At 39.0% G+C, this 14,896-nt stretch overlaps 1 protein-coding gene across 4 annotated transcripts in view; it reads left to right on the top strand.

Moving 5' to 3' along the window:
• Positions 1-14,896, top strand: part of LOC307037395 (alpha-1,6-mannosylglycoprotein 6-beta-N-acetylglucosaminyltransferase B-like) — a 108,698-nt gene that overhangs the window by 56,564 nt on the left and 37,238 nt on the right. For 2 of the 4 annotated variants that reach the window (XM_079678239.1, XM_079678238.1), the window contains exons 5-8: positions 485-558; positions 1,163-1,342; positions 4,285-4,449; positions 10,447-10,616. In XM_079678239.1, the coding sequence (XP_079534365.1) occupies positions 485-558; positions 1,163-1,342; positions 4,285-4,449; positions 10,447-10,616 (589 nt within the window). Of the gene's footprint in view, positions 1-481; positions 559-1,162; positions 1,343-4,284; positions 4,450-10,446; positions 10,617-14,896 lie in introns of all 4 variants that reach the window. The other 2 variants (XM_079678237.1, XM_079678236.1) reach the window with 1 other exon arrangement.

The following is a 14,896-nucleotide window of genomic DNA, read 5'->3' as shown; positions in this document are numbered from 1 at the left end:
ATAATGATGATGGAGGAAGCCAATATCGCCATAAAAAGTCCACGGCCGATTGGAGAAGAGCTGTTAATGTGAATGATACTATTACCTGTCGGTTCTGAGGTGTGAGCTTGTGGGTCAAACAAGTTCATGTGTACACTCACTTTGTAAAAATGATTTGCTTAAATAAATAAAACCTGCTTTTTTAAGAGGCTTTGAAAGGCACCATATGCTGCTAAATGAGCCGATATGTAATATAGAACTGGTTGATTGCTGAAAGGTGTTTCCACTGGAGAATAAATATTCACATTAAAGCCAACGACTTTAGTTAGCCAAGCCTGGACTAATAAAGCAGTGATTGTGAATAAAGCTGAATATTTGTTCTCATGAGAGACCTAAGTGGATTTATCATTTAGCCTCATAGTTAGTCTTTCCTGTGACCAACCTACAAACAAACAGCATGTTTTTAACTTAAGGTAACATATTACTTACTATGTGTTTTCAGTAGTAAGAGATGGGACGTCAAGCCAGTGTGAAATACCAAGAGACCCCCACTTTCCAGAGTGTCCTGGGAAAGTAGATGTAAGTGTCAATATGTGATTTTCATCTTCAATATGATGCTATAGCAGGTTTTTTTTAAACATTTCCCTTTGTTTGACAGCTTTATTGCTGACCATCAGAAAAGTGGTCATTGAGTAATAAGGAGTTATATTCTTTAAATAAAGAAATAAAAGTGTTCTTTCAGGGTTTTCGCAGATCCTTAAAATTCATAAAACATCTTACATTTGATTTTGATATTCAAGGTCTAAATGTGTCTTTAAATGTCTAGAATTGTACCATTGGAAGGAGGAATTACATTTGGGTCTGGGTCTGCAAGGGTCTGCTTTGTTTGGTTCCTTTTTTACTGAGTTAGTTTGCTTGCATACCTTGAGAAAATCATCCATGCATGGCATTGCCTTTTTAGAACCACTGTGTTATAATACATATTTGAATGCCTTTATAAAACGATGCCCATCTAAGGCCCATTCAGGAATTATAAATTAGTTTACACCAATAATATTTTTGTGTGTGGCATTGGTTTATGGCACATTACTGTCCCTATACAAATATGTGAAGTTAAATTAAAGTGTTGATGGTATGTGAATTATAATTGCATTTCATTCATGTTTATCTGTTTACCATCAAGTGGATGCGCGCTCGTTGGACATCAGACCCTTGCTATGCCTTCTACGGTGTGGACGGTTCCGACTGCTCCTTCCTCGTCTACCTGAGCGAGGTGGAGTGGTTCTGCCCTCCACTGGTCTGGAGGAACCAGAGCAGCCCCCCCACCCAGTATGTAGTGCAGCCGAAGGCCCCCAAGAGACAGGTGAGAGGAGTGAAATGGTTCCCAACCTGCATATGTTGGGTAATTTGCACAATGACCTTAAGTTGTGTTATGTAGCATTATTAGCATATACTAGAGTAGCTGATTTTTTTGGTAGTGTTTTGGGGGGTTATTGAGGATTTTTAGGATCAAATATGGCAGTTTCTTTGTGGACTGATTTAGCATTTCTTTCAAATAGATAACTAATCAAAATGGCAGTTTTAACTAGAAAGTGGCGATATTTTTTCTCTAAGTGGGCTGAATTAGGATTTATTTACCTCGATAACCAATCTGTCCAATCAAAATGACAGTTTTAACCAGAAAGTGGCCTTATTTGTTAACTGAGGGGTGTACAGTTAACAAAATAAAAAATAACAACTAACAATACTTCTTACATAGACTACAAAACCAACTACCTGCGTTCAAACTTAAACGTAACTGAACTACACACACAAAGCCTACTCCGGTATAACTACTGCATAATTTAAACATACTCAGTGGTAGCAACTTTCAGAGGAATTAATACGGACTGCATTTAGACCTTTAATTATTATGTTGCCAAGACGGGGAGCTTGTACCTGCTGCTCTATGAACAGCATATTGGGCTCTCCATTTGTAGTCATTACTTTTACAGATACCTTACCTTTCTTGTTAAGCCCCCATGACTTCAAAACTCAGGGTTAAAATATTTCGTTTTCTGCTTATTATCTCCACATAAACACAATCCAGTTGCATATTTGCTCTATTTCCTGTTTGTTTACTAATAAAGCCGCACACAGAAATATCGGCTTCTAGCTCAGACTTTCCGAGCTTGCTCAGTTCACCAAGGTTAGATTGAAATACCACAGTAGTACAAATTCATGGAATCAGGAAAACTGTTACCTTGGAAATTCTTAAAATACTGTGAGGGCAGGGAGGAGGTCCAAAGCTGATTATTGGAGAAGCCTTTGCTGTAATTCATCCTGTTCACATGTTCCTAATTTAGATGCCATATATTCAAGAACAATGAAACTAATGATGCCTTTTGGCCACTGTAGATTTTTGGTGGAAGCTGCTTTGACTGTGATTTATTTCCAGTGCATTCTGGATAAAAAGTACAGGTTGTACTTGTGTAGACCAACCAAAGTGTGAAGTTAAATCATGATTCTTATCTCATGACATGAATAAAACATGTTTCCAACATTTAGAGCATTGCTCTGCCTACAAACCCTTTATTGTTGGGCTTCTCAGAGCTGTGAGCGCATAACTAAATATTTATTCAGTAGTCAGTGACCTTAAATGGTAATTTCTTGCTTCAATAATTAATGTTTTGAGAACATTTCAAACTCAAATCTTCAGTCTAGTAATGGACATGATTGTGTTATAATAACAAAGAAAAATACCATCAAAATACATTTCATCATCTATTATTTGTCAAAAATGGTTGCCTTTGTGTGTTCAGTTTTAGACAGGGTTTATAACAACACTGGCACACAATTAAGAGAGTGAATAATGCTGGTCTTTAAGTTGTTAGTCACATGACCGCAGTTCCAATCAAAAGAGGGAGAATAATTTAAACAGTCCTTTTATACAAAAAAAAAAGCCTTTCAATTTTAGCAGCAGTCTCTGCCTCCATCACTACATAATAGTTAACCTTCATCTGACCCTCTTCATTCTCTACTAATGAAAACAGGCCTGATCCTCCCATTATCACCCTTCACCCTTCACCTCAACATCCACTTTGAGGTCATGGAGCAGTAATTCTTTAATTCCTTGCACGAACAAACTAATGCCGCACCTTTATTGCATGCTTCTTCTCGACCCAATTTGGCATTAGGTCATTTCTTCCTTTAGTTTTCCTGTACAGTCATTATGCCATCGGGGATTCTCAGTTGATAAAAATCATGTCAATCGTATGCTGTAGTAGCTATCTCTCTTGCTGTCTAGCTTCAATGCAGCAACATTTCTGATGTAAATGCAACTCTCCTTGCTGGCTTTTAAAAATAAACAAAAACAATTCTCCAATCTTAAGATTACAGTTAATATTGAAAGCTTTTTATCAAAGACCAATAAAAGTGGAAACGTTCAGGCGAAGGTGACCCCTGGGCGATAAAAGGCTTTGATTTCACAGGTTCACCAAATTGAAAAGTAAAATGTTTTCTTGCAGACTTAACTCTAGCTTTAGTGTTTGGTATTGTTCCCAGCTTGGTCAGCCTTTTACCGTTTGGGAACATAAATGTTTAAAGTTGTTTTTAAAGTGATTTGTGTGCTGTGTCTTTATGTGTTTGCTTTCACCTTGCTTTTTACACTTTATTTGTGGCAGCAGTACACTTGTAGTGAAGTAAAGCAGAATGCCACTATACATGAAGACTGATACTATCTTTTTAGCCTGTGACCCAAATTACCAAACTGTGTATTACAGTCTTCCTGTAGCCTGCACACAAACTGAACCAAGGTTGTTCTCAGAGGAGATACGTCTGGAGGGTTTATAGCATTAGTAACAAAAGGCATGCTGTTGTAACTTTTCTTTGACAGGGGAAACTAAAGCCAGCCTTAAAATAGTAAAACAAATTGAAAAATGAACAGTGTTCTCTTAGGACACAGTTTTTCTTGAAGAATAAAAAAAGTATTAGCGTTGACAGAGGAAATATTGTATCAAATTGGAAAAGTATTTTTCTGTAAACAATTCTAACTGAGAGCTTTTCCCTCACTTGCAATGAATACAGAATTACAAACATATTTCATCAAGATTAACATATACAGGTTATGCAGCTGTTGTTCTTAAATCTACAGATGACCCACACTACTTTAACATGTTTTCTCAGACTCTTTTAATTGCTTTGCAGTCCAGTGTGTTTTAACATTCAAGTACCTGGAAGGCAAAACTGATTTCTATTTTTTCATACTTTCTCATGAACTCTTTTCTTTATATCTCGCATTTCATTTTTAATCCATTATCTACCCAGGCTGCCTTCCGCACAGACCTCTCTGTGCTGCTGGATCAGGTCGGGGCAGGAAAGGAGTCGCTCAGCTTCATGAAGCGGAGGATACGCCGGCTTGCACAGCAGTGGGCGGCTGCCGCCAACCGCCTGAACGCCAAGCTGGAGCAACGATGGAGGGACCAGAAGAAGGTAAGAAATGAGAGGAGAAGACGAATGTGTTTGATGATAGGGAGTGTTTGTTTGTTTGTTTGTTTGACTGTGATCAGGTAGTGTGAATAACTTTTTGTATCATAGCTAAATGCAAAAATGAATCTGAGAAATACCTTGTCATAACAAAGAGATAAAGAGCTTTGCATAGTATTAAGAGTGTTACAGGCACTATTGAAAAACATTGGTAGTTTAAAGATGCAGGGGAAGGTGGTCCATTAAACTGAAAAGTATTAACACACAGCCTACAGTCTATGAGCCTACAGTATCAGATAATATCACCTTAGTATGAGCTTGGACAAGATCAAACTGGTCTATAATGCCTTACAGTATAATGTAGGGTTAGCTAAAAGCATTTTGATTTAAAGATCCAAGGCATAGGCATCACTGTTTTCCACTCAAGTGGCTGTGCATAAAAGCTTTTTTCGGGAGCTTCTTGAGGGGTCTCAATTTGAATAATGGTACGATTAAAATGATAGAGGAGATAATGATAGGTTTTCATCCATTGCTTCAGTCTGCATTCTCCTTCTGTAATAGCCATGTAACAGTTTATGTATCCTTTCATAGATAGTTCACAAAGCTGTATTCTCTAAAGTAAAGAATTACCACAGTACTGTTAATTTGTTAAAATGTATTGTGGTTGGCACAGGAGCTGCAAAAAATGGAAATGGCTACTTCCTGCTGGTAACCACTAAAATGAAAGAGAGAGCAGGTGAACAATTATGATTTTGATTGGAAATATGATGAAATGCCAAGAATGTGCCATTGCCAGAGGGATGGAATATGAGTAGAAAGGAGAGGGCGATGGATGGTAGTGGGGATGGTATTGTAGAATATGGATTTGAAAAGGATTGATGGATATGAAATATAAAAAAGGCTGGAAGCCGAGATGCCTGTGGATGTCCGGTAGTTCATTAAAAATAGGTTAAGAAAGTAAGAAAGAGTCCTGTTAAAATGTGAGCAAAACTTTGGACGTTTGAAAGCTACTTTGTCTTATGTAACCTTTAAATACTACATATTTAACTACGCTTCGCACCCTGCTCTGTATAGACTCATAATCGTTTGGTTATGAAAATAGTGATAAATAAACAAGTTAATTTAATCAGACTCGGTTTTATCTACCAAGTAGGTTTACACATACGAGCAATTTGCTTTGGTATAAGTGGTGCATACAGAGACACAGAAAGAAGAATACTTAACCAAGAAAAGAAAGCACATTAAGTACATATGGTGCTTCCTCTACCCAAAATGTCTCTTTTTGCCCCCATATCTCTCTAAAATAAGTTAACAGGGGTAGAAATAGTCCTCTGTTAGGTTGGTTGTAATTAACTCTGACCTTTAGAAAAACACTCTTATGTGTATTGACTGCAACTTTCCAGTGGACTAACCTTCATTTTTGACAAAATCCCTTAGTTTCCAATAGCAAATGTAACATTTTGCTTGAGCGTGAGGTCTTTACAATTCCAGCAGGGCTCTGTTGATTCAGTTCTGTTTCCTTGTTTGACTTTCTCTTTGATTGTAAGCAGACTGGATGTTTACTCAGAAAAAGAACAAATTAGCTGAGCTGAGAGGCATAGGTGATGGGAGAGAGAATCGACAGGGAGAGAAAAAGCAAGAGGATTCTTTTCAAGTCCCAGCAAATAAAACAAAGATTGGAAACGGGAAGGTGCATGAGAGTGAATGTGAAAACTTTGAGAAATGTAAATCTGAAGTCGAGTTATTCAGTCGAATATATTTGAAAGATGTATGTTTGAGATATTGTGTGTGCACAGTGCAGCACTGCATGAAGCAGAAGCCTGCCCTCAATATTCAGGGCAATCTTTTTTGTTAGCGATTAATCTGTCTTTTTCCTTAGTGCTTGTGCAGCTCAGAAAGAATATACCAATCCTTTTGTTGCACTTTCAAAGCAGTAATGCTTTTGAGAGATCTCACCTTTTATTTTGAAGTGCTGTTACGAAACTCAATTGAAACCCTGGGTCAACCCATTCAGGATTTTGTAAGTAGCTGATGGAATATTTTTTTGTATAAAAAATGGAAATAATCTTAGACATATTCGTCCAAGCCATGGGATAATGGAGAGGCTTTTAAGAGAGCGAAGTGCAGATTCAAGGACGCTGACCTTATCCTGTATACCGGCTGCAGGACAGCTTGTGATTCTGAAGTTAGCTTAAGTGTCTAGGAAAGGGACTTTGTGCGCATCTGTGCCTACTTAGTGTGCGTAGAGCTTTCGCATCTAGTGTGTTTGTCAGCATACGCCAAACTGTTAATTCGCCTCTCCCTGTGTCTGCCCTCCTGAGAGTTAATTGACCTCTGACTGATGAAGTGCAGACACAGTAGAGACTAATGGGATATGGAAGGTGAAGTGGGGAGTGAAGAGGCGAGAGTACGGCAGGGATAAGAAAAAGGGAGGAAGAAAGAGGAGGGGGAGGAAGCCGGTTGGAGAAATGGGACAACAAAGAGGTAAGACGTGAGGAGAAAGAATGAATGGGAAAGTAAGTCTGAGGGAACATAAAAAGAGAAGGTGAATTTAAGGGTAGAGTAGTGATGGTTGGCACTGCCAGCTTGTGTTGCCACCCGTGGACTTCCACTGGACAGCTGCGACCTTCAGAGGGGCCACAGTGCATGAGTGAACGGGGTCACACACACTCTAAACACACATGCATGCAAAGCCTTGCGCTAACAGATGCTGAGACAAGCATTAGCATTCCTCTGTCGTTAACCAGTTAGTGGTGAGTGGTGCAGAGCAATGGAGTGGTAGCACACACTCGAGAGACACTTCTACTCTCCTGCTATCAGAAGTGCGCACCAAGGTCTTTCCAAGGATTTTACTTGAAATGACATAAAGCATCCTAACAGCATGAAAGACAATATATGTCCTTTTCGACAGCTCATCACAGTTATGGAATTACAAAAAAACATGTGGGGACGATGTTGTGAAAAGACCTTGCTTTGTGGTATTAAAGGTAGCTTACACATTTCAGCAGACAGGAAGTCATAAAGGTGAAGGAGAGATTTGAGCATGAGAGTGTTTTCTGATCACGCTTCTCTGTCTGTCTCTGCGGGTTTGGCAGGTCTTTGTGCTTAATTCCTACGGGACGCTAACAATCGAATCTACCTTCAGATCCTTTTGAGAATCCCCCAAGCTCATGGTGAACACACACACAGAGTTCAGTGATGTATGTCAGTGTGAAACAAATGCAGAAAAACAAACAAAAACAAATAGAATTTAAAATCCATCAGCACACACTCAGACCCACACCATCTGGGAGAGCCATAAGTCCACTGCATTAAGAGCTCCAGTCTCTGGTGTGTGATCAGATTCCTGAGGGAGGCAGCTTGCCGTGATGCAGGAGTTTATGAGGAAGCACAGCTTCAGCTGCAGAGTTGCTCTCTCTGTTGTCGACTTCCCACTGTGTGCATTTCCAACACGTTCATCTTTATATTCAATTGAGCACGCAAAAAAATATGCGAGATGATCATGGCCGCGAGAATGTGTGCTGGTAATCTGCACAGTAAAACACAGTGCGAGCCCACCCACGCTAGTTCCTCTCTCCTCTCCGTTCTAGCTATTGATTCCTTCTCCGTGATATAAAGGTTACCTCTCCAGCGCTGCTCTGATGTGTGTCATTGAACTCCACTTCTATTTAGTTGCTATACAGAGGATTGAACACTTGCAAATAGAGATAAATACTGGCTATTACAGGGAAAGTGGAACCCCCTCTCAGCAGTCGATCACAGGTGCAAGTAGCTAGGTTTTGTAAAACCCAGTTACCTCTCCTCATTAACTTTTCATCTGATGCCAGTTTTATAGAATCCAATCCACTGTTATTTAGCTCTGCTGCCACTGTGTGATATTTCTCAGACTTCTTTAGCAGTGTTACTGTGCTGCTGCCAGTATATGAAATGTGCCTCCCTCTGTCTCCATGTTTCCGTTGTTGCCAGTGTTTGTGTGACACACACTCACCAGCAGCACCGAAGCCACCCAGCCAAGACAGTGAATCGTATTGCGCTATGAATTCTCACTCTTGCCATCTGCCACCCAAACTGTAATTAAATTTCACTTCACTATCTTTTTTTATGAAGCAGAAGTTAATAAAGCAGGCTTATTAAATCAGGGGATTTTTCACGCCAGCTGGAGTCTCACTGGAGCTTGACTCTGCATCACTGACTCCATTGTCCAATGTTTAACACACATTTTGGAAATGTTAACTTTAGTGAAATGACTTAAGCAGTTGTACTGGATGTATACAGCTATAAAACTTGTCATGACTTTATATATGTACATCTGTGTTTTATAAATAAATATCAGATATCCACTGTGTTTTTCTCTCTCTCTTTAATCCAGACATGATCTATTGCAGAATAATAAACTGTGGTTTGTGTTTGTTGTGCGCTAGTGTCTGCTCCTTCAGGAAACCTTCAAACATTAGTGCATTGTGGCTAATGTGTCATGATGTAAAGGGGAAAAGGGATATAAGAGAGTGCTCTGCGGCTCCTCAAAAGCTCTTGGAAGCTTTTAATCATTACCTCAACAGTTCAAAGCTGCAAAAGTACAAAACGGGATGCACACTCACTTACATACAAGCAGAGAGAGACACAGTAAGAAATCGATGTCCAAACTTTCTGGCAAACTCCTCACAGTTGGCCCTAAGCCGGTTATGTGTGTTACATGGAGGTGTTCATGCTGCGTTAGCTAATCAGGATTACTCAGTTGAGCAGTGTTTGGACATGGCTGTTTCTAATCCGCTGTGAAAGACAACGTGTGCTCATTTCTCGGTGAGTTGCACTAATTACACAGCAGCTAGGTGGACATGCGTGACACCACTGTATCCTGCAAAGTTGTGTTAAAATACAAACTAACTGTGATGATTCCTACACATGTGGTGTATGATGTTTTCAAAACAAAAGGGGTTTTCCAATCCGGTGCAGAGGACTTAGTTACAGCAGTTATCTCTATGTATGCATATGGTGCATGTGAGATGAGTTGAGTCCATATTGATGGATTTTAAACATGTGCGTGCTGTTTCATTGGAGCATGAGGGGATAATTCATTGGGGATTTTAGAGAATTATTTTTCAGTTTCCATCATTTACTTTTGGAAGAGTCTGATATTCTGGTGATTTTAATCCTCAAACTCATTAAAACAGTTTGGACTGCAGAAGCTTAACTTTCAAGGAGCTTAACTTTATACACTACAGTAGCCACACATTCTATATGTGTGTGTATGATATCATCAGATTCAATTAAATGTACTTCACAAGATTGGGCATTATGTGTGTAATAATTACTGCTCCATCAAGACGTGTTGTCTCTAAAGTGTATTATTTTAGTAGACGTATATTATGGTACAGAAAAGTACAATGGCTGGATGTTGAAGAGAAAAATACTCAGTTCAAAAAAGTTATTGATAGTTGGATATCTTCCAACTATGCGTTTTTGAGCTGCTACTTTGTACAGGATTTAAAATTGAGGTTACAATTTAACAAACAATGTCCGGCCTACTAAAATTGGACATTAATAATTACTATATTTTATTGGAAGAAGTCTTGTCAATGTGAGTAAATGGTTTATTAAATGTAAAGGTTTTTATTCAAAAACATATTCATGATGCACTCACCTTGGGTTTTACTTCAAAAGGGGCTCCTCATCTTTTTTGTCATATTATACTCCAGGGTAGCAATATAATTATATTCCAAGATCTCAGTGATTATAGTTATTAAACCAACAATTATTAATTATTTTAGGTCATGTCAAATGACTGATAGATAATTAGCAATCATTAAAACAAAGCTTCTGCACTGATTGAATATTTAGTATTATATATATATATATATATATATATATATATATATATATATATATATATAATATTTAGTTTTACCTATGCCATTTTTCTAAAGTGGAGCTTTTTGTATTGAGCTCCTCCACAGACTTATATTTAATTTAACTCTGACACAATGTGTTCCTGTCCTCTTTCAGATCCTGGTCCACGTAGGCTTCCTAACAGAGGAGTCTGGAGATGTTTTCAGCCCCAAAGTGCTGAAGGGGGGTCCTCTGGGAGAGATGGTCCAGTGGGCTGACATCCTCACAGCCCTCCATGTTTTGGGACACAACCTCAAGATTTCCATGTCTGTCAAGGAGCTGCAGGGGTGAGTTCATGTATTTTAAAGATACCAAATGCTGGCGGTTTGACATGTTAGTGGTAGATTGTTTTTTAGCAGGTTGTTATGCATTTTTAATATCCTCATTTCTCATCGACCAGTGTTTGCTGCTGAATTCTAACTGGTATTACAGGAAAAGTGTTTTCCTGGCAAGCCTCTTTAGTGAACAAAGAATTCAAACAATGAAGAAGTCTTGATGAAATAAAGGAAATGGATGCCTCATTTGAACAGAAAAACTGTATGAAACCATGCATTTATAATTTATCTCACACAACTGGTTCAGTGTAATCCTTGATCCTTTGTCTAGCTGCATGCTCACTTCTTGCAAAACATATGCATTTTGGTAAAACTTTGAAATTGAAATAACTTCGGCATAAACACTCCCTGGTTGGTCTCTGTGAATACTGTGAGCTCATAAACTGATGTTCTTATACGGTTTTGCTGTTGTTAACCCGTATACCCATTACTTAGTTCATCAATATTTTCAATCAGTCACAGTGCTTGCATGAAAAGTAGATGTTTTCTTCTAAAAATTCAAGGTTACAGGGGACTAGTATCTGATATACAATTATGATTTTGCTGGTGAATTATTCCTTTGAGAGAAGCCAGTGGGCTGGCAACAATATGTCAATACAGAGATTATCCAGACAAGGAAACACGTTGGCTTTGAAAAGAAAATAGGGTTATTGATTGTCAGGGTCAAAACTATACGTAAACAGTTTGAGTACTTGAATAAAAAAAGGGCAATTTCTAACATCTAAATGTTTCATTAATTGTATCAATTACTCTTACTATCATCCTGTCAGTTTTATGTATCTCCTTATTAGTAGAGATTCAAAAGCTGTGAAAAAGAAACCTCGTGTTTTCAATGTGCTCTTGTAATCCTACATAGTGCAGTCAACATGTTTAAAGAGTGTGTTGTGCTCTAATTACAGCCAATTCCCACTTTAGATGATGTACGAGGGCCTTAAGGTCCTGTTGATTTATTTGTTGCCGTATTGATCCTGTATTGACGCACTTCACGGCTTCCTGTCAGTGTGACTGCGTTGGTGTGTTTCTTATTCCCTGCATCAGCACGCCTGCATGTTTCTGCTGACGGATACAGCTAAACAGCCAAAACACACACACACACGGGTCCACCCACACACAAACTGACTGGTGGATGGATGTAAATCAACACTGTTGGTAGAGATCCCTCAGGCTTGTTCTGTCCAGCCTATGCAATATCTACTTCATGGCCAAGACTGAATTAATCTCAGAGGTTGTCAGGCAGGAGATGGATGAATAATTTTAGGGAGTGGACTTATAAATAGTTCTGAGTTTGAGAATACAACTGAATCACACAGTAGATGGACTAAGTCTATGTCCAGCCTTGACTGGACCAATAGACTTTGTGCCATCGTTACTCACGGCGATGACACAGATATAGAGCATGGATCAATACAGTGATGTCATCAGAGACCCCGCTGAACTCCTTTACACTGTGCACCGTCTGAGACAACTCCCACAAATCACAGAAGAAGTATTATATTGACCCCCAGCTTATACAATTCATTGTGTAGACGTATAACACCTCTGCAGGGAGCAGGGGAGAGTATGAAAATCTTGGGGAACTTTATTCCTCATAAATGAGCGTACAGATTGAAGGGACGCTCACAAGGCTAAGTTTAGTTGTCAGATTTGGAATGGATGTCAGGATCGTTTTTTACTGTGGGTGTATCACTTGGGTGTCTCGGGACCCACGTTTTTAAATGGGTCTGTATCATAGCCCGGGCGACTCTGAAGCATAACACCACTGTGAAGAATTATTTTGTCAACATAGCCCACATGGAAGGAAACAATTACTTTTAGCTGTGGATTACTTGGGAAAGCTTTCTAATCTTCCTTCAAAATGCATTTGGATCCTGATTTAGTCCTTAAAAAACATGAGAGAAATTGAATCAACTTTGCCTGCTGATGTCAATCTTTCCACTTGGTTTGCCACAGTTGAACAGAGAGAGGGGTTGTGCAGTGTGTCCAATCGTTTTTGGTTTGTGTGTCATTTTTTTGTTCTCACATCTTTCATTTCCCTTGGTCTTTGCCTTGAGTTAGACAATAAAAGAGAGCGTTTCGGTTGAACAAAGTTGGTAATGCATTCTGGCTGTCATGGAGTTATACTATAAATATAAAACTACTGTGTTGTTATCTCCTATATCTCTTATGTTCCCCACAATCTTTGGTGTCTTGATATTTGCTCACTATAATGTTTAGAAAACCTTACATTTAAAATAGTATAGAAAGTTATTTAGTGCTTTAAATGGTCTATTTTCAAATCATCAACCAAATGAATTTGTGTGGGAAGAAATGTGCTTTAAGGAAGATACAATGTAACTAACTTTTAGTGGCGTACTGATCTGCAACATGCTTTGTTCTGCTTCAAATACATATTTATCCACAATTTGTTCTGCCTCTGACTTCGCTACACACACAACTCGTAATTTGAAAAGCATGAGTATTGATTTACTTAGCAACGTGAAATACACAGGGGCGAAACATTATTTGTGAAAGAGGGTGTTCACTCAACAAAAAGCAATGTGTTGCATTGTTATGTTGGGTCTCTGTGCTCTCACACATTGGCTTTCTGCATATTCACATTAAGCAAATGCAGTCATTGTTTTGTCAGTAAAGTATCGGGCGATAGTTGACAACACCTTCCGCAGCTTAAAATCCACATTTCACTCAAAATAGCACTCCGATGCAAATCAGAAATGTTTCCACAATGATGGCTGATGTTGATGTATTTTTGTACCAAAGTACAAAGTCATGTCTGCTGGTGTGGTGCACCCAAATAGACATTCTGACAGATAAACTATGTGCTATTACATTGTTTTGGGTGAATAATTCCTTCAGAACTTGTGACATTTGTGACTTCAAAGTATACTACAGCTCTATTTCAGTTCAGATTTATTTTTTTAACAAAAATGGTCTCTTACAGGACACCCATGATGTCTAAAAAAAAAGTATTTCTCCTCCCGTAATACTCTCAATTGTTTTCCCAGTATCGCCAAAAGTGTGTGGACATACTGCACGAATGTTCGTCCTGTCCCGAATAATGTACAAGAATGCACAGAAAAAGAAATGTCTCACAGACAACACAGAAAAAAGGCTGCTTAGTGGAAGCTGAGTCCAAACTTAGATTTAGACACACATATATTTGCTTTTCTTAAGGCAACACTGACCAGCATTAGGACAAAACTGAACAAAAAGTGCCCAGGGTCCATCCAACTTCCACTATTCTACAACTACAACTCCAACTTGTGTGTTGGTGTGCATGTGTGTTACATTGCCTTCATGGCCACATCTGAGAGTTTTAGTTTGCAGAGGAGGAAGCAGAAGGTAGCTGTAATTGGCCACTGAGGGGAGGATTTGGTCTCCTGTATATAACATACATCCTGATTTGTAGTTTCCAGTCAGTACTACTTTCACCGGGATGGACTTTAGTGATCACTAGAGTTGCATGAGCAGAGAAAATGGAGACTGAATTAAACTCTGGCCCACAGACAATATCCTTGAATGTTAATAAACCAGCATGTATGGAAAAATGTTCTATTGATTTAATCGGGAGCCAGGATGCATTATACTTAAATATATAACACCAACAATAGACCTAATGATAAACTATGTTTTGTGTTTTTGTGATTGTGTTGTAGCCTCCACTCAATGTAAAGGTTTTACAGAAAACCTTTTATTAATCATCTCCCTTTTGTGGCATATCTAAGAGTGATGAGAACATGAGTGCAGAATCCGGCGGGGGAGGGTTAGGGAGGAGAGGGGAGAAAAGTGAAGTGCTGTGTTAGCATCTCTGGGGTTTGGTTGGGACTTATTGTGTTATTCAAATATGCAAATAATGGCCCTTTGCATCAGATGTTCTCTTTTTTTGAAGGCTTCCTGATAAATGCTTTGTTTTGGATGTTACACTGCCCTTCATTTCTGCACAAAGCAGAAATTCCACTTGCACCATTCACCTGCCCACACACAACAGCACACAGTAATTTGATACAGATGTTTGCATCTCCCCGTCTCTGCTGAGTGTGCACTCCTCCACAATGTGGGCTAACTGAGCAGCTTGATGGAAAAGAAGCTGAATTTGGTGCCAATTAGATTGGCAAGGCCCCTGAGATGTATTAGAGTGAGAAGGAGAAAAGACAGGGCTCTGGTTGTTCTACATTACAGAGTCAGTGCAGATCACTGAGAGCTGCTCAGTCAATGTGAAGGTGGATGGTCAGCAC

The sequence above is a fragment of the Notothenia rossii genome, assembly GCF_949606895.1.
Source record: "Notothenia rossii genome assembly, chromosome: 1".
NCBI lineage: Eukaryota > Metazoa > Chordata > Actinopteri > Perciformes > Nototheniidae > Notothenia > Notothenia rossii.
Note: the sequence above shows the minus strand (reverse complement) of the source record. Positions and strands in the feature narration are given on the sequence as shown.